Source organism: Varanus komodoensis, unplaced genomic scaffold (assembly GCF_004798865.1).
Source record: "Varanus komodoensis strain SLA01 unplaced genomic scaffold, ASM479886v1 scaffold1, whole genome shotgun sequence".
Classification (NCBI taxonomy): domain Eukaryota; kingdom Metazoa; phylum Chordata; class Lepidosauria; order Squamata; family Varanidae; genus Varanus; species Varanus komodoensis.
The window spans coordinates 25,042,268-25,062,824 of NW_025335268.1; the positions used below are offsets into that span (position 1 = coordinate 25,042,268).

Sequence of the window (20,557 nt, forward strand, 5' to 3'; positions counted from 1 at the left end):
ATGTTGATGATTTTTAGTCAGATTCTCCTATGTTTATTAACCATAATGTGACTGATACACTTCTTTGTTTTTGCTTTGTTGAAATAGCTTTTCAAGGAGTAACCTCTAACTCAGAAGACTTGATAGGTGCCTGTAATTCAAAATTCATCAACCTCTTGGCAGAGAACTTAATTTCTGAGGAGCCTTCCTTTATGTTACAAATGGTATGTGTGCGATTTGCTAGGTATTTTTAATTAAAAGGTTGTTCTTTAAATTGTCCGACTAGCAGATTGAAGGGATTCATGAGCTGGATGATACAGCAGTAAAACAGAGCTGTTGGCATGCTTCTTGTGGTACCTTAGCTTAGTGCAGCGTTTAAATCCTGAACCCAGTTTTAATTACAGATGTAGGATTCAACATGAACACTGTTGTAAATGATATCTTACTGGTGTAATGGGCCTCTAGTGCAGCACCAATCATATTTGCTGATGTGACTGGCTTTTGAGGGGAACTTGTGCCATCACATACCCTAATATTAGCACTAGCCAATGTATGGTAGCAATCATGTTAAATTGACGCCACACATAGAATGCTTATGTTTTACATTCTATGTTGAATAAACAAAAATGCAAGATGATTGCATATGAAGCTGCCTTGGATCAGAGGATCTGTTCACCTAGCTAGATATGTGCTACACAGACAGTGACAGCTAATGACCTTTCTGAGCACTGCTACTTGGCCTCCATTTCAGAGGTTTCCTAAGAATAAAATGTGGGTCCTTTTTTAATGCAAACCCATCTATTCCCTGAGAATACATCCTGCTTCCTCTGCAATTTGTTTAACTTCTTACGTATGTAGAATATGTACTCTTCAGAAAGAACAAGTAGAGAAGATTGTTTCATTTCGAACAGATAGTTGGTTGTTTTTCAAACTGTGTTGCTTCTCTTCAGGAATTTCATTTTCCTGAAGTAAAAAGAGCTTCCCTCCCTAACTGAGGGAGAGTACTCTTTTGAAACCCTGGAGATCTACTGCCAGCCAGTGGACGTGGCACTCGCCTAGATCAGGAAGATTCATACTTTTTGATTCATTGAACCTATATGGCAGTTTGAGAGCCCCATGGGAGCTCTCACGAAATGGCTACTGTGGCACAGCCCATCACAAAACACCCATTTCCAAAAAAGCAAATTGGAGAGATAAAAAGAAAAGTAACTTGCACAGGAGGACAAAGCAGAGGTGGAATCTTAGCTCCCAAACACAAAACCTTTCTTTGGAACACAAATGAAGATGCCAGTGGACCACAGCAATTTGCTTTGCAGAACCCTCTTTGTTAAAGAACTAAAATAAATTTGAAAAGATATTTAAAAATTAAAATAAAAATCAAGAGGAGCTCAGAGCCTAGTGAGCAGCAAGAAAGGTGTCCGTGAGGTACATTAGCGCTCATGGCACCATGTCAGAGACCCCAGAGCCTGATGCTCCAATAGACTGACTTTTAACTGTAGCAGCTATATTTGTTTAGCTTTATAGTCTGCATATGACATATCGGTGGGTCCTACATCAAATCAAGCCAGAACTTTCCCTAGAAGCAAAAAATGACAAATTTGAGGCTGTCATGCTTCAGACATATCATGAGAAGGCCAGACTTATTGGAGTAGACAAACATGTAAGGGAAAATGAAAGGCAGCAGAAGAGAACAACGCCAAAGACAATGATGAAGAGGACCAAGTATGAAATGTATTAATCCATAAAGGAAGCCACAGCCTTGAATTTAGAAGATCTGAGCAGGGCTGTCATGGTTTTTAGTACTGTTTTAAAATTTAATTAAAAAGTACTGCAAATATGGCATAGTTATAGGGGAGAAATATGACAAAACCCAGAACATTTAGAAAACACCACAGCTGTTGGCCAAGTTCCTTTCAGAACAGCCCTCTTCTCAAAAGTGTAGAAAAAAAAATAAAACTATTGTACAGTAATGGTGTGATTCCCTTTCAAGGTGGAAGGTCTCATCAGTATTGCCGAGGAACAGCCTCATACCGTGAAACAGAAGATCGCAGCCCATGTGATCAGCTCTGTCCTTGTCCAGTCCTGCTGCCAGACATCAGAAATGGAAGAGCGCCACTTACCGCTAGCTTTGAAGACCTTCCGCCTTTTGAGCAGAAAAATGCAAAAATTTGAGGAAAACTGTCCCGTACAGGTGAGGATGGATTTTTGTGACATTGGAAGAAAAGGGAACTGAATGGAACAGGGAAAGAAAGAAGTATGCTTTTGTTCCTTTTTCAAGCACTTCTAAAACCAGACAGGGCAAACTCCTTCCATCAAGATAGATCTGTAAAACTGCAGCTTAAATCAAACACTTTCTCCTTGATTTAAACTCACAGCTCTAGTTCAAACATACCTGCATGGCTTCCAGTTCTGTTGCCTGAGGCTGTTCTTAAGCCAGGGTGCCTAAGAAGAGCTCAAAGGCTAAATTCCATTTCAGAGAAGCTCTGAGGATGACATGGGAGGAGACAAACGAAAAAGTTAAAGCTGGAAAACAAAAAATAACCATATCATAGCTGTAAGCTCTCACCATGAATAGCTAAGCCTTAGGAGAAACTTTTCAGCCTTTTCAGTGTGGGGAAATCTGTGCAAAACCCAGAAAACTGCAGGGAAAGGCAGGCTGGGCAACTGCAGAGGACCAGATGCGACCCTTTGGCCTGAAGTTCTGCACCCTCTGATTCAAGCAACCAGTTTTTAGAAACCCTAAAATAAATGGAGGAATAGGGGAAATTGACACATGTAAAAAGCTATATTTTCACTTTCAGGAATTTCTCTGCAAATTCTCCGTTGAGACCACATCTGGCAGTGAACTGTTCCTGGAAGTTTTAACAACATACATACAAAAGCTAATTGCTAGGGAGGACAGTGATTTAGAAGATTCTTTCTTACTCATTGTTTCATTGAGAAGATTTATCAAAGGGCTGTTACCTCCAGCATCTTTTGTGAAAGGTAAGTTTCCAGTTGCAAAAGAAACTATGGATTGAAAAAGTTTCATCTTGCACTTGCCTGCTTGTTGCAACAAAGTGCAAGCTTTTTGTTTTTTTTTTTTAAGTTCCAGACCAACATTTTGAAATCTGTGGCTTGCACAGAGCTTACTTGTTGTTGCTTCTGTATATATTTTAGGAGCACCTGCTAATTGGTACTACTTTACATTTATACAGATGAGGTGTGGTGGAATCCTGAAACTTTAAGTGAAAAGAGCAAAGATTATTTACAGCTGCTGTTGCAACTCTTTGACATTCTTGTTCATGGAGCCAGTGAGGGATTCTATGCTGATGATTTTCGTGCAATGCTAAGACTTCTCTTTGAGGTATTCTTTTTTCCCTTGTTGAAATCTATATATATAATCTTCAAAGAGAGCCCATTTGACTATTTTGCTGGTTCAGGTATTTTTAAAAAGTTATCTTTGCAATATGCTTTTTGAAAATACACATTGGTGGACAGATGGATATACTTAAATTAGCTAAAGGCTGTTATTTCATATGCAAATGAGGGACATGTGCAACAATATGTGTCAAAACTTTTTTCTCAGATTGTGAAAAGAGGCTAAATATAATTTCCTATTATGAAGAAGCATAAAGAAAACCTTCAAACAGTCAATGAATTTCATCTATAAACTGTTATGTAAAGTACAGAGGGAAAAACATGAGCGGCCATCTCCAGTGGGGTGCAAATACCAGCATCAATTGTACTGCATTAGCATTGCATTGTGTACTACTTACAGTGCAATGGTACTGCATAGTTTACCACTAAATGTACCATATCTCTGTGAAAACTGTATTAAATTCAGTGCATAGTTGTTGTTTGTTCATTTCTGTATTAGGAAACTTATTAAAATGTTATGTTTGTTGAAGCTTTGCTTTATGTTAGTACTCTCAATGAAATCAAGTGTAGAAGTTTTGTCTTTTCAAAGCCAGAAGTAAGTAACTGACTCCCTGCATAGAGGGAGAGAGAGAGGGGTACATACAAATGAAGGATTGCACTTTTTTTAATTTCAAGGTACATTTGAAAGAGCCAGAGGATCAATTCAAATTTCTCTCTGTCCTGTGGACTTACAATTACAACATCACCAATCAACTAGATTTTGTAATGGATGCCATACTGCAGACTCGAGCCTTGTATATAGGCTGTGCAATGCTTACTTCACAAGCTGTGCAGAAGAAGAGGCAGCTAGCATCCGCAGACTCTCCAGGTACTGTGCAGTGATGCTTATCACATCAGTGGTCCTCTCAGATGAGCTATAGGGAAACAATGGTTTATTGCCTTAGCAATTTCAGAGGATCTTCCCTCACAAGATGGTTACACATACATGGGAAAGCTCCACACCATTTAAGAGGATGTTTAATTATGGTAGATGTCTTTTTTATAATTTTAGTGAAACAAGGATGTTTTTAGGGCAGAACATAGTTTTGTATCAAAATCCCAGTTCTGGTGAAAAGGAACGCATGTATCTTGTAAGCTAAATTTCACTTGTAAGCTAAACTCTGTGATCAGGATGAATTATCCAGTTTGATGATGGCTACAAATTATGCCATAACTTTTTTGTGCCATTATAAGGACTGACAAACTTAAGGGTGGACAGCCCAAGCAGGAAAGGCTTGTTGCCTTGGGGCAAGCGCATTCCTCTCTGCTTAATAATAGGTGCTGTATTCTTGTGTACACCATTTTTACAGCTGCTGATGGGGCTGTCTAAGAATTACAATCAGTTCCTTTAGTTGTGCACCAGCTAGTTAAAGAATTAGAAAATTCACAGCCTTCTAAACTTCTGATTCACTGAAAACATTATATAAGCCTCTACTGTCTAAAAGCCAAGATTTATGGAAACCTCTTAACTGAATCAAGTGTTACTAGACTGCACTTATTTTTGTTAGGTGGATAGTTCAACCACCTGGTTCAAGTGGCACAAAGAAACTTGGAAGGTAGAAACAGGAAAGGACATGGAAAGCAGTGAACAAAGGAAGTAAACTGCAGGAACCTTAGGCAAAATCAGTTTCAATACTGGTTGAGGAAATGCTGAATGCTAAATCCTGATCAAAGGCTAGATCTCCAGTATTGTCTGTCTGGAGTATTTATATCCCATCCTTCATCCTGATTCTCAGTTGTCTTGCCATCACAGGAAGATGGCAAGTTTCTGAAATACAACACTGAGGGTACAGCCCTGTGCATGTTTAGACTGAAAAATGTCCTACACCTTCTAGCATGCTGCAGCTAGCCATACTGGCTGGGGCTTACTGAAAATTGCAGGATTTTTTTTCTATCTAACATGCATTGGCTTGTGTCCTTAGATATCTTGTCAGGCCTGCTAAATGAATGAGATTCCAATTGGTATAGGGATGTTTTCACTTTTTAAGACTTCCTTGTAGTTTATAACAATTCTTAAGAACTGCTTGTTTTTACAAAACACAAAAACCAGTTTCTTCCTACCTGTTGCTTTCCAGTGATCATATCTTTGCTGATCAACTTGGCAAGTCCTGTGAGTGAAGTCCGAAGAGCTGCTCTTAACTGTCTTCATTCCCTAAGTAATATAAAAGAATCTGCATTTCATCCTATTCTTCATAACTTGGTGCAGAAAGCTGAGGAGATCACTTCTGACCAAACTTACATCATCCAGGTAACTTTGTGGTGGTGGGGGGGGGGGAGGTATTCAGGTGCTTCCTCTTCTCCATTCTTCTTTGTTTCAGTGATTCCATGTACTGGGCGTGCTCCTTGTAAATCCCTAGGAGGCAGACTCCTTGTAGAAAGCTTTTGCCAGGGGTTGAACTAGGACACACTTCCACTTCCTCTCTAGAGTCCATCTTTCTCTTGCTTTTGTTTAGGGAGAGTTGTAGACTCTACATGTCTCTGATTTGGAGATAAGAGCAGGATGGGCATCAGCATTCAGGGGAATTCCCCTGTTGTTCTCTCTAACTGGAAATAACAGTGGGGATAAAGGCAGTGGGGAGCTTACAGTGGAGATGTGTGTGGCAGAGGGGATTTATAAGGTGGCTCTCCCCAAAGAAAGTAAGAATGGGGCTTAGTAGACAAGTCCTGCACCCTGGAGAGGGAACCATAGGAGTTTCCATGGGTTGGATGTGAGAGCCTAGCAGGATTAAACCCTAGGATGGAGATGCATACCCTTGTTACAGAAGCTTTCAGCCAAGGCTTTACTTTTTGTGCTGGCCAGATTAAAGCAAGATGGATACTGAACCTAGCTGAGCTTCATTTCCTCATAATTCAAGCACATTAAGTAGTTATTAAAGTTGGCTTCAGAAGGTTGCCAGCTGAGCTGTTTGCAACAAGATAAAACTTTCCCTCTTTTCTACTAAGGTAAAGGTTTCCCCTTGACATTAAGTCCAGTCATGCCTGACTCTAGGGGGCATTGCTCATCTCCATTTCCTAGCCGAGGGAGCCAGCATTTGTCTGCAGACAGTCTCCGTGGTCATGTGGCTGGCATGACTAAACACCAAAGTGCACAGAATGCTGTTACCTGCCCACCGAAGTGGTACCTTTTTATCTACTTGCATTTGCATGCTTTTGAACTGCAATGTTGGCAGGAGCTGGGACAGAGCAACGGGAACTCACCCCGTTGTGCAGATTCGAACCGGTGACCTTTCAGTCAACCAGCCCAGCAGCACAGTGGTTTAAACCACTGCGCCACCTGCAGTCCCTCCCTTCTACTAGGAAGACACTAATTAGATGGGAAAGCTCATGTGAGCTGCACTGTTCATATGGTTGCAGTTTTTCACAAAGTGCAATTGCATGCAGAGCACCACGTTGGAGCAGTTCCATGTGGCTCAGTATCCCGAGCAGGGGTAGTACTTTTGGAGTGAGATGTAAGCAGAAAGAATTAGAGAACACCAAAAACTGAGAGTACACGGACACACATCCTTTAGAGAGTAGAGAGTTTGCTAAAAGCCCTTTCACCTCATCTTCCATTTCATAGCAGTTCTGTTGTTTATACACCATTGCAATCCAGATTTTGTACCTTAGCTGTTTGGGCAGCAATACATATGGACATATGCTTCCATAGTTCATCAAAAAAGGCACGTTGAAAAGCTCTTTGATTCCTTTCCTGCCACCTTCCTTTTTTATAAAACAGAGTCTTGGACAGTTGTTTGCGGAACTGCATATTCAGCATAAGCAAAAGACGCAGCAGCAGAAGTTGTCAGAAGCACTGGAAGGGTTATTTGAATGTGTACAAGCATCCAAATGTCCATCATACATTGCAAGAAATGTGTTGAAAATTCTTGATTATGTCAATGGCAAGGTACGTGAAATATGCTACAATATGCTAACTCATCCAGATGCATTTTTTTTCTTTTTTGCTGCTGTCAACTAAACTGTACCTTGAAATATTTGTTTCATGAAATCAGCTGAAATAGATTTCCCTAAGCTATTTTTTTAATACTGCCCAATAGCTTAGGCTGTTTGAGTGGTTAATGAAAGTTATGGAAGCTAGTGCCCTCCAGTGAAGCTAGTGAAGTGTTTTGGACTTCAACTTAAAGTTGAAGTCCTATTTCTGGAAGTTGGATAAAGCTGCAGTTAGTTGATCTTGAAAACCACTTTCTCTTTTTCATGTTGTCTACTTTCAGATGGTGCTTTCTTGCCTGCTGCCCACCCTGGATCTGTTACTGGAGAAAGTTAATCAGAGAGCAGAAGTGATGTTAAAAGATGAAGCTCTTCTTCTGCATCTCATTCTTGGGAAGTTCAATGAACACTCAGCACCACTCATTTGCACAGATCAACAGTGTCTAGAACTATTCATCAAAGCTTTGCACACCTCAAAGGAAGTCTATAAAGGACTTTCTACTTTCCAAATTAGAGCTCTTGGACAGGTAAGAATGAGAGAGAAAAACTCACTGTAATAATTCTCAGTGTTAAAACATGGAGATCCTCCAGACTTTTTCAGAACACAGCATTGTTTCATCATAGGGTTTCCTCCTTTCATTTCCTTTTATTTTTATTATGAATTACAATAAACAAGTGCTTCAACACAGTAATAATGCCCCTACAGTAAACAATTGGCCAAACCCATTTGGCTAAACAGTTGTGTATACAGTGAAATCCTAACCGGAATGCCATTTTTGTTTCACTCTACTTCTGGACTTCCCAAAAACACCTGACTGGCCACTGCTGAAAATGGGGTCCTTGACTAGACCTTTTATCTTTTCCAGAATTGCCCCTTTTATATTCTTATGGTATACACAATGCATAATAAGTTTTATGTTTGAGATTAACTTTGCTATTAGCCTATAAAAAAGACTTTGTTGGTTCTAATTCAAGTCAAAATGCAATCTTATAAATGTCTACTTAGCTAATTTCTACTGAACTCAGTGGAAGTTCTGCTGGGGACATGTATATATGATGACGGTTTCACTATGAATAATTTTCACAATGGATTTTGTTCTGGGTTTTTTGGGTTTTAATTTCTGCTTTTATTGAATACGGATTGAATGATAATTATTATATTGGTTTCATTAACTTTATTCTTTATACAGCCCTGAGAGCATCCATACTTAAAGGAGGTTAACATTATTTTTTTATTAATTAGAGTAATCCTGTCCCAAAGACCATTAGATATTTTGGATTCTCCATCCCAGACATGTCTATTCCCTCAGGAGGTGGAATTCAATACTGAATCAGGTATTAGAGTAGAGATTGAGAGGCAGGCATTACATTGGGTGGAGGGACGAGAGACCAAGTTCTGCAGAATCTTAGGATCTTTCCATTGTCTGCTTGCATCCATGTCCACAAGGGAGGAAGGTCAACTGGACAATTTTTGAAGAAAAACGGGGAGAGAAATCACTTCCATCCCCTTCCTGCCCTGACAGCAGCATAAGATTTTCAGAAGCTTCCAATCTCAGAGGCTTCTGACTATAGAGTGTGGTAGTCTCATGGAATTTCCACATAAGTAACATCTTAAAGCTGTTTCTTCCGTGCTCAAGTGTAGTTCCTGTGGGTCTGTTATACGCACATAATGCAACATTTGATTTAATGTATGGATTTATATTAATGTTCTGCCACACACATCCTGAAGACCAAGGAACATAAGGTATTTTTTTAAAATGTAGGTTAGTGAAGAGCATGTTGAACCTGGACCTGAGAAACCTGGACCTGAGAAACCTGGACCTGAGAAACCTAGACAAGATCTCATTGTAAAATGGAAATAATACTGTCTCTTTCTTTCAGAAAGTGAGGATAATGCATACAAAATTGTTTATATAAATGATACACTTTCCTGTTTCTCATTTCTAGATTACAAAACCATTCTTTGCTGCTGTGGCAGATGGGAAGGTTCAGCAAAAAATTTTGGGAGTTCTATTTGATTTGCTGCTAAATTGCAAAAATCCAAATTGTGCACAGGCAATCAACAATGTGTTTAAAGGGGTAAGGTGACCTTTATCTTTCCAAATAATGAGAATTTCAGTCCTTTGACTTAGTGGAATTGGATTCTCCAATCATGGCAGGGTGATTATATTTACAGATTGCACTGCTCTCAGTGTAAGGCACAACTCCATACTGGTTGGGGAATGCTGGGGATGTCAAGATCCAGTGCGCTAATTTTTGTAAAAAAAGAAAAGTTTCTATGTAAACATGCATAAGATTGTTCCTTAAAGCACAAATGCTAAGTAAGGGAGAAGAAAAGTGCAAAACAGCCATTACAGCAATTTTCTGGAAATTGTGTGTGTGTGTGCGTGCATTAATGCATGCACATGTAAGTATATTAAAATATTAAAAACAGGGTGTTGGATATGGATATACACTTATGGAAAGGGATAGATGGAACCTGAATTTCTCAACCTCTGCCATTCCCCAGAACCATCTCAAAGTACTCCTCTGAGCTTTGCAAGCTTATGCTGAGGAGGAAGAGGCAGTTTCTAGAAAAACAGGCAAAGTCCCCCTCTGTTTCTCTCGCAGGAGGTACTTCTCTTCAGGTCACCACACCAGTTGTCATAGTCCACTCCACTCCACTTCTCCAAGGTGAAGGGTGCTTCACAAATAAAGTGGGATACAAACATGGTCCAAGCTTTGAAAGTTTCACAAAGAACTTGCTTTTTCTAACCCTAACCCTCCTGGACCTTAACCCTAACCCTAAAATAGGGGTGTAGGACCCATGGCTCACCAGGATTTCGAAAATGCCAGCTTTCCTGATGTTTTTCCTTTTGTTTTTTGTTGCCCATTCTGAACATGTTCCAAAGCCCACATGGGTCTTGCTTTTACTTACCCTAACCCTAAGGTGGACCTTAACTGTAACCCTAAAAGGGGGTGCAGGACCCATGCCTCTTTGGGATTAGGGAAATACCAGCTTTCCAGATGTTTTTCTCTACAACTTTTTTGTGCTTTCTAAACATGCTCCATGCCTCAAAATCTTCCCAGGGACCTTGCTTCCACTAACCCTAACCCTAACCTGGACATTAACCCTAATGCTTAAATGGCAGTGCTGGACCTATGCCTCACCAGGATTTCAAAAATGGCAACTTTCCTAGTTGCTTTCCTGCACAGCTTTTCTTTTTTTGCCCATTCTAAAAACTTTCCAGGCCTTGAAATCTTCAAAGGAACTTTGCTTTCACTAATCCTATTCTAATCTGACTAGGCTGGGTAGTATCCATTCCTCACACAAATTTTTAAACTGCCAGCTTTCCAGATGATTTTCAGCACAGCTCTTCCTTTCTTCTCTTTCTAAACACGTTTGACATCTTGAAATCTTCATCAGGAACGTGTTTCACTAATCCAAACCTTTACCCGGATTTTAGCCCAATCCTGAAAATGCATGAAGTTTAATTTTTCCCATCGGTTTCTAAAATTGGATGATGATGCCCAAAGTTTCTGCTGTTAAGATAGGGCCTCTTAGCTGCAAGTGTATATAGGTCTGATGGAGAGAGCCTGTTTACTCTTGCTACTTCTTCCTGTGCTCAGTTTAGTCATGGCACTTCCCAGCCAATTAAACTTTCTCTGTCCTCCATATGCATGCAGAAATGACCTTGCCATAACACCCAATGAATACTTGGTCAGGTCACGCTCTACTGGTAGTCCATCCTTGCCCAGTGTGCCATTGGCCCAGGCATACTGTGTGTCTTGTGACATGTGGTGGGTGACTGATGTGCTGTGTTTCTTTAAACCAAATATTACCTCCTTGTATCTTGTTTAGATTTCAGTTGATGCTGAGCAGGTTAGGATGGAACTGGAACCTCTACCCAAGGCCAAGAACCTGGCTACTGTTCACCAGACAAGAAGGCAGAAGATGCAGCAGCAGAGGTAAAACGGACCGAAGAAGTAAATGTCACAGGCACTGTGTATAGAAGTGCATAAAGGACATTGGGCCAAGGCTGCAGGAGATGCTGCCCCTCTGAAACTGCACTTGCATTGATTCTTGGGCTGTTTGTTTACCTAATCCGTATCCTGTCTTTTTTGGCTGATTCGTATCCTGAATACGAATTCATATTCGTATCTGTATCCTGTCTCTTTTGGCTGAATCAGAGCAGCTGCCATAACCACATAAAAATACAATAATATATCCAACAAACAGTATCTTTGCAAAAAGATGGTGGGGCTTGTTGGAAAGGATGTAAGTGTGGAAGACTTTCTTACTACTTGGTGCCATGTAATGGTCCAGACCCTGGTATGCTTTTCTCTGCTTCCCTTTGGAGGCATTATCTTTTCTGGAAGAGAGACTTGGCTGGACTGCATAGAAGCACCTTTTGCTCCTTCCTAAGGGCCAGATGTCATCCTGCCCCTGTCGGACTCCGGGTCTACTCTCTTTTGAAAAGCAAATGCAAGGCGTCTGGCGATACTGTGAAACAGAGCAAATATCCTGTTGAAAAACATCACTGATTTTATTAAATGGCAAATAAAAAAAAGTGTCTTGAAACCTGTCTTGACCAAGTTTGCAAATTTGGTCTCTGGCTTGATTTATGCAAGCATTTATTTGGGGTTTGATGATATAGATGTTCTGTTTATTTGCATTAGTGGTGCTTTGTTGATAATTACTTCATGCTTTGAAGGCTTCCTTTGAAAAAGGTTGGAATAGACCTTTGTAATGAGAGGTATTTTTTTTCTTACTCTGTTTTCATCCTTCAGAAAAGCTCAGAACCAAGAGTGTACACCAGAAGAAAGCAGTGTGAACTGGCAAAGAGTCACACTTATTCTGGAATTGCTGCAGCACAAGAAGAAGCTCAAGCAGCCGCAGGCACTGATACCTACCCTTTTCAGCTTGCTGGCCAGGTAATGACTGCGTTGGTTTTAGAGAGCAATGCCAGATGTCTTTACTGGGGAACACAGTAAGGCTCTGTTGGATGTTCTCTGCCCCTTCCCCAGCTGAATTTCAACCCAGACTCGATGGGGATGGGGATGGGTGGTCAGGGGAGACCGGTGGGTGTGGCCTTCTGGAAAGCTTAGCCAGAGGTCAGAGCAAAGCAAACTACATCTGCTGGTTGGGACTTAAGGATGTGCCTGGCCTCCTAGAGCCATTGTCACTACTTGGTTTCAAGCATGGTACCAATTATTGCCTCATCATCAGGCACATAGTTGAGTAGCAATTCCATTGCATGATTTTTCCTCCAGGACTGGTTGGGCATGAACAGGTCTTTGTGCTTGCTTTTTGTTCATGCACAAAATAGGCTGCATTGTTCCCATAGAGATTTCGCCAAATAATCTATTTCATCTTCATTGTAAACCTACTGGGTTTTACAATGTGGTCTCCTTATACATAGTGGGACACAACAAGCATATTTTTCAATTACATTTTTTCCCACTTTTCCTATTTTCTTCTGTTGGGTGGAATATAAAGTAGAATGGTCCTTCATTGCTTTATCCTAGAAGTATCACAGTGTGTATCCTTGAACCTGGAAGGGGGAGACGTGGTGGTGGTGGTGGTGGTGGTGGTGGTAGTGTATGTGGCTGTAGGGAACAGCTGAGGACTAGGAAGTGAGCACTGCGCTGTGTTTTTTATCACTTCCTGCTCTGTGTTCCTGGCTTGTGGCCCAATCTTTAGTTGTTCAGTGAATGCTTCCATAAAGGACACAGCCAGCCCTGCTGATAGCATACTTACCTGGAAAACACAATGCATACTCGTCTCACAGCTATTACATCCCGATAAACATACAACTTATACTGAATTCTGATTGAGGGAGAAGTACCCTTCTGTATTTTTAGAATTGTGTTGGCCATTCAGAAAAGAACACTGGGCTGGGGAGATGAGGACATCAGAATGCCATCTAAGCTTGGTTTGATTTCAGGAAATGTTCATTTCTTATTTCTTTTTTCCTAATTTTTAATATCTAACTGGGCTACTAATTTTTGTATGTATTTATTTCATTTCTATGCTGCACAACAGCTGAAACAGTCTGAGTAGTATTCAGTAAATACAAATTACAAATGACAAAATCACAAATTACAACAATTCACAAACATTACAAATACAGATACTAAAACACCACAAAAATCTAGTATATAAAATTTAAAACAGTTTAAACAGCTAAAAGTTTGCTTTTTTATTAAGCAGCATGATATAATATGATGCACAGTATTCACCAGAATTATTATTTGACTGTTTTCCAAATTTCCAGATGTCTTGAACCTTCTGCAGAAAAGGAAAACCTGGAATACATAAAACAGCTCATACTTGGTTGCCTGTTAAACATCTGTCAGAAACTGTCTCCAGATGGTAGCAGGATGAAATCAGGTAAAGCAGATGAACAAGTTAAGTGGGCAACTCCCTAGTTTTTGACCTGGGGTATGAAAACTTATTCTGGGCTTTATGGACTTTATTGCCTTTTTGATGTGTGTGTTACAAAATGAGGTAATTACTGTAAAAATAGCATGTATCCATATGTGACTGCAGTTGTAACCAGGCTTAGTCTTAATGAAAACCTAAATCTTGCTAATCCAGGGGTCCTTCCTTTGCTTTTTCAGGTGTTCTCGATGAAGAGAAGTTCAATGTGGAGCTGATAGTTCAGTGCATCCGGGTTTCTGAAATGCCTCAGACCCATCACCACGCTCTGCTTCTGCTGGGAGCTGCTGCTGGAATGTTCCCTGTGAGTATGCCTCCTTTTCCATGCACATCACCCAGAAGGGAAAGTGAACATTGAAACAGATGGTGGCTTTCTAAGACGCAGAATGCTTTTCTAGTTCTTTTGACTGAACAGCAGTTCAGCATTCATGATCAAGCATTGGGCGCTACTGGGTGACTCACCGTGTCCTCTCGCCCAGCCCTATGTTGTTGTTCCTGTGCTTTCACCAGCTTTCCCTTTGCTGCTAAAGCTGCTTCCCTCCTTCCTCTCAATCCCTGCTTGAAAACCACTTCCCCATCACAGCTATTCTTGGAACTACCTCGGCCTGAACTTGCCTTGCTCCTTCCTATCCCCATCTCTAAAATTCTCTCGTTTCTCAATTCCTCATTGTTCCACAAGCATGACCCTTGCTTCTGGGCAGTGGTCTTGCATCTTACCTTCTGATTAGCATGCAGTGATTAAATGTCGGAAAGCAAGTACCGTTTGCCCTTGGCAGCACCGACCCTTTTTATTGGCAGATGGGAGGGAGTGCCTGCATTGCCACAGATCCGTGTTCACAGCAGTATCTCAGGCTGTAAAACCAGAAATACAAGCTTTGCCTTGTCTAGATAGGGTCCTTGTCCTGATGATGCATTGTGCTGTGATTGGCTTTGCCTCTGTCAGGCTGCAGAACCTGAGTCCTGGGGCTGCAAGCCAAACCACTTCATTTCAGTTTGGTGATTTTCTGGTGTTTGGAGAGTTTTTTCCCATTCTGAAAGGTTGTCATGCCTCTCCTAAGTTACTGCCAGTAAGAGTTTTAATCAGCAAACCAACAATATTTTGGTAATTTTTTCCATTGCATTTCCTACAGCTCTGCCTGCCATTTGGCCTGTGGGCTGAAGGAAGCTGTACAACTAGTGACTTGTATGTAAAGAATGTCCTACAATTCAAATAAAAAGGCAGTAGGATTTTCAGTAGTAGATAAAGAACTATTTCACTGGAAAAATTAACTGCACAGTAAAAATGGACATTCGAAAGCAAACACAAATCTAATATGGGGTCAACTGATTTATCTTGAATAGGGTAAAGTGCTGCACAATATCATGCCTATTTTTACATTCATGGGGGCGAACGTCATGCGTCTGGACAATGCTTACAGTTTCCAAGTGATTAATAAGACAGTGAAGATGGTCATTCCTGCTCTTATACAGGTAAGATGTTTTAAATGGGAAATTATGTCACTAGAATAGGACAGAACAAGTTTGGCTTACTTCCAAAACAGAATTGTTTGTATTTCTTGGGTTAACCTGGTGATTGTTTCATCAAATGGTGGACTTTTATCTTCTTCCATAGTGTGTATGAAATATCTGTTCCCAAATTTACAGTATCAATTAAAAGAAGATTCTAATCTGGAACAGAGTTGGTGGTAAGGAAGCTAGGAGACTGTTTGCAGCTAGTGGATTGATAAAATGAAATTTGAGAGATGGTATGGGGCAATTGCTTGGAGTAAGTAGTAAGTGATAGTGTCTGTATTAGAACTACTTACCATTTATTTATTTGCAAAATATATAGATAATTTGCTATGTATAAACTTATTTAAAATCATGTTGTACTTTTAAAACCATGGCTGGTCATTCAGAGTAAGCTCTTTTGACTAACACTGGCTTTGGCAGGTACCAAAAACAACATTGGTACCCACCTGACATTGGCTGGCAGGGATTCTACAGAGAGGGAGCCAGTACACTGAGCCAGTACACTAAAAGCTCTTTTCTGGATGGATCTTGGGTCCATGCAGAGCCAATAGGAGTGCTTCATCCAGGACCTTATTGACCAGGCGGGCTGCTAATTAACATTTCACTATACCAGCAGAACTGGCTGACTAGTGTAACCTAACCTTAGTATCCTGTAAATTGTGCAAGGAGAGCTTAGAAAATATCTCTGGTTGGAAAGTGGCCTCGTAGGTGGAAATTATACCAATCCTTATTCCATGCAAGTCCCCTCCAAAGGTTTAGAATTATTCCTTTGTAAGTTCTGCATTGCCTTCTGAGAACAAGTTGTGCCATTCATTATGTATTCAGTCATGAGTGACTTCCAATCAATGATGGCCACTAGTACCTGACCGTCAGTATATATGCACAATCCCACAGCCTTTTGACATGATCATTTCTTCAGCATTCATACTTTAATTTTAACTTTTTCCACTCTGCTGGAAAAAAGCCAATGCCTCAATTATTAAGAACTGTTTAGCATTATGCAGATCCTGAACAGATTTCAATCTGTGTACTCCACACTAATTCCTGAATGTCTGCTTTATAGGCTGAGGACAATGGTTCTTCAGAAACCTCGGGAAACTTGGAAGAGGTGGTGATAAAAATAATCCGTGTGTTTGTGGATGCTTTGCCTCATGTGCCCGAGCATCGCTGCCTCCCCATCCTAGAACAGCTGATAAGCACTTTGGGAGGAGAGCGCTTCCTCTGGATTCTCCTTGTGCTGTTGTTTGAACAGCATGTGACAAAATCAGTGACTGCAGTAGCCAATGGGGAGAAGGTAAGGATACTCTTCTGTGATGCTTCTCCTATTAAGAATAGGCCATGACTGGTTAATTTTTCTTCTTGAAATGCTATATTTTCTTTTCCTTTTGTCTGTCTTTTTAATACAGGATACTATTTTGGAGAGTGACACAGAGTTCTGGATCTCGGTATGCTGTGAATTTAGTGCAATTCAACAGCTGCAGAGTCTGAGGAAAGTGTTGGACTATTTAACCAAACTGCCAGAGAACAAAGAAGGTAATTAATTGCTAGGGAAATCACTTGCATGCTTCTGCCCGAGTACAACCATTTAGACAAAAACTTTTGGATACAAACCAGCTCAAGTGTTCCTCCAAAAAGGGTTCATAATCACAGGTTTAACATTGTTTCCTCTCTGCCTTATTTAGGAAATGAGTACTCAAGTGGTTTAAATTATTCCTTCTGTTATGGGCTTTGCTTTATTAACTTATATGCCATAGCAGCCCACACATCATAACAAGCAACCCTGCGTGGTTTCCATTGTGTGTGTGTGTGTGTGTGTGTGTGTGTGGTTTTGGTTTTGTTTTTTTTGGTCTGGATTTACCTGACCAATATTTAAGTGGTGTCTATGCTAATGTGGTTTCTGTCCTCCTTGTTCAGTCCCCCCACTACTGGCACATATCTCATCAACCGTAAGCCTGAAATTCAATTCTGTGTTGGAGCAGATGGAGCAGTTCCTGCAAGAGCTGCCACACTTTCCTTGGGACTCTGTGTAGCACTGTAGAAATCAGGAGGCCTGGTCCAGTTGAGAAACCATGATGAAGTGCTGAAACCATAGAACAGAGCGCTATTTCTTACTGTGGTTTCTAAAAACCACATGCACTATGATGAAATACTAAGACAGGGTTTGGATAACATGACAGAGACCATCCTGCACAAGAAACCACTGTGACTTGTCATGCCATGAACCTGCTCATTTATCTTTCCCCATCATGCTATTAGACCTCTTTGTGGCTATCAGGACAGTGAGTGGAGAAAATCACATGATATGTATGATAGATCCCTGCAGGGAGCCTTTTAAAGGGTTTCCATGTGGCTGTAGGTGTATGTGAATGTATTCCTAAGTAAATATCTAAACTTCCTTGTAGAACATTCATAGAATTTATTAAGGGTATCCATACTATTTTATATAACATATTTAAATATTCCTGAAAGAAGCTGAAATAGAGTGACTGCAATGCATTGTACTTACATGGGTTAGATATAGAGTTTTATTGCACTAGCAGGAGTGTCCTTAAGTGAAATTCAGCTCAGAACACGCCTGCTGGTGGAAAGCAAGAGTATGATATTTGATGATTCTCCTCCTCCTCCTCCTGCAGCCCTCCAGTATCATCTCTCCTGTTGGTCTAAACCAGTAATTTTCAATCTTTTTACAGCTGAGGAATGGAGAAAATAGGAAAATTATTTCGGGGACTGCTGTGGCAGAAATAAAAAGCATTATATACATAATATAGTGTTTTGTGCATTAGTTTTTAAATATAATACCAAAACATAATTCTCTAAAATAACCAGAATCTGAGCAGTAAAAATGCTAATAAAAGAATAAAATATTGAAATTAAATGTAGTCAAATACAACTGAAATTTTAAAGAGCCATATTTATCTCAAAGAAGGCTAGTGCAAAATCTGATGTTGCTTCTTCTCAATAATACTTGATCAAAAAATTACAATAGCAAAATACAAAATTGATATAAATGCAGTACTATACTCATAGCAAATTCAAATTCAAATACAATAACGGCAGAGCAATACAAAATCAAACAATGTTACTTTGTACAATAATGTTCATAATGTTAAATAATGAAATACAATAAACCTCACCCAGTGCAACCTCCATACACACCAGCACAGATTGGCTAGGAAAACACGGTCGAAAGAACCCTGCCTCAACATTTCCTTACCAGGAGAAAATGCAGCAGAAAAGGCCCACTCTTCAGGGCCCTGCCCAAAGTGTGGACCAGTGCAGCTTGGCTCCCATGGAGCATCTCCAGCCCACATTCCAGCCTGGTGGCTCTCTGAATGGCCCTGCCCCTTGTCTGGAGATGTGTGAGCTCTTTCTCACCTCCTGCTATGATCCGTTTGGTTCCCCTGGGGATTGCAGCAGCACTGAGCAAGTGGGAAGAGCCTGAGTTGCTACACTTATATGCTGCCCCTCCTTTGTGATGCTTGGCTCCACAGGGGGCTGCGCCCCCACCCCCAAAGGTCTCCATCAGGGCTTTTTTGCAGACTGGCAGAAAATTTCCAGACAACCCCCAGCTTTCCAGAGCAGGTTTCAAGGAATAGCAGAGGCAGGCAGAATCAGGAAAGAAGAATTCCCTCTCTGTTGAGTCCGTGGAAAATTTCTACTGGAACAAAACCCTCCTGGTAACAGAAGGAACTTTTCCTTTCCTGGGGGGCTTTTGCTGCATCGAGCCCATTTTTTCCTTTTCCTTCTCAAAGAAACAAATGCCTGGCCTTATTACAGGTACAACGTAAAAGGATCACAATTATCTGTTATTGCAAAGGGGAGCTCCTTTATTTTACACATCTCTTACTTTCTTAGTGACACATCAGTTGCCACCAATCTATCCCAATGTTTACACTCCTTCCCAGTACCTGACCAAAATTTCTGTACAAAACCCTCCTGTCCAGACTATAGTTATGCAGAATAAATAAGTGGATCATAATTATCAGCATTTATTTCTATCAAAATCATTGGTTTTTAAAGTTTGCAAAACAGTTTCAAAAGATTTTCCTTTAGTTTCAGTGACTCTTCTAAGCTATGCATCACTTGGAAAGCTTGTCCTATGTTGCCTTTGGTAGTAAGCATCTTTAATCTAGCATTTATGGTTGCAGACAATAGGGCTAGCAAAACATTCTTGTCTGGGTCTATTTTTTGCAGATGATCCTGGAAAAAAGAAATCAAGAGTGCGCAAGATAAAATCCCAGAGTGAAGAAACAGAGCTCTTTAATGTTGACTCTCACTCTGGCAAACAGCTGAGGCATTTCAAGTTCTTGTCAGTCTCTTTCATGTCACAGCTTCTGGCTTCGCACAGTTTTGTGAAAAAAGTAAGGCAACTTCATCTTTCTAATGGTTTAATGAGGTTTCCCACTTTCTGGGGGATTCTTAAAAAAGTATTTCCTGTTGCCTGTTGTTTCACATGAAGGGTACTGGACAATATGTGTAAAATAAATTAATACTTATGTTTTTGATATAAACAAAACCAGCCCATGAAGAAACCATTATACCAGCAGGAGCATCTCTGAGCATCTTTTAGGAAGTAGTGTCAATGAATTTGGCCTGTACAGGGGAACTTTTCCGATTGCCTACTTTAGAATAAATCCGGGCCAGGATTTATAGGGGGCATGACTAACAATGGAAGCACTGAGTGTTTACACATACTATCACATTGAAATGTGCTTGTCACATGTGTGACCGATAATCATCGTGGTAAATGTATTTAAGTGGCTGTACCTAGGTTAGCACTTTACCCATTGTCCATGTCATGTATAAACAAGGCCAGAGGATGGAACTAGGCATTCCAAAGTCCTAATCCTGTATTTGCCTCTAACATGAAAAGTTGAGTGGAAGAGGCATCTGCATGAGAAGAGGTTGAAAAACAGCCATCCTCATCCCTGCATCCTGGGTGTGAAAGTCTAAGGAAGGTTCACCATTACATGGGAGCCATGTATCACTGTTGAACAAGCAATAAAAGCAACAAATAAATAAATAAGCAAGGCAATGATGAGAAGAGGACAAACAGTAAGCAGCTTGAGGCTGTACCACTGGGAAAACTGTATCCTCTTGTGTGGTGGGGACTCTGTGAGTGGAACTTCACTGCTGTGTCTTCAAGCAGTAGGAATATAGGAGGCTGCCTTACAGCAAGCCATACTGTTGGTCCCTCCAGCTGCATATTCTCTCCAGTGCCTGACAGCAGCTCACCAGGATGTCAGGCAGGCATACTTCTGGCGACCAGAAATTGAACCAGAGACCTTCTTATATCAAGGGTGCCTCTTTTTCAAAATCTAA

At 40.6% G+C, this 20,557-nt stretch overlaps 1 protein-coding gene across 2 annotated transcripts in view; it reads left to right on the forward strand.

The window, feature by feature from the left end:
• The window catches only part of HEATR1 (HEAT repeat containing 1), a 50,142-nt gene that overhangs the window by 17,448 nt on the left and 12,137 nt on the right, over positions 1-20,557 (forward strand). For both annotated transcript variants that reach the window (XM_044419878.1, XM_044419870.1), the window contains exons 16-32: positions 88-203; positions 1,970-2,170; positions 2,781-2,964; positions 3,177-3,325; positions 4,015-4,207; positions 5,454-5,626; positions 7,094-7,261; positions 7,587-7,829; positions 9,250-9,381; positions 11,144-11,250; positions 12,073-12,216; positions 13,560-13,675; positions 13,906-14,027; positions 15,065-15,193; positions 16,299-16,529; positions 16,642-16,768; positions 19,430-19,596. In XM_044419878.1, coding sequence (XP_044275813.1) covers positions 88-203; positions 1,970-2,170; positions 2,781-2,964; positions 3,177-3,325; positions 4,015-4,207; positions 5,454-5,626; positions 7,094-7,261; positions 7,587-7,829; positions 9,250-9,381; positions 11,144-11,250; positions 12,073-12,216; positions 13,560-13,675; positions 13,906-14,027; positions 15,065-15,193; positions 16,299-16,529; positions 16,642-16,768; positions 19,430-19,596 — 2,702 coding nt within the window. The remainder of the gene's footprint in view (positions 1-87; positions 204-1,969; positions 2,171-2,780; positions 2,965-3,176; positions 3,326-4,014; positions 4,208-5,453; positions 5,627-7,093; positions 7,262-7,586; positions 7,830-9,249; positions 9,382-11,143; positions 11,251-12,072; positions 12,217-13,559; positions 13,676-13,905; positions 14,028-15,064; positions 15,194-16,298; positions 16,530-16,641; positions 16,769-19,429; positions 19,597-20,557) is intronic.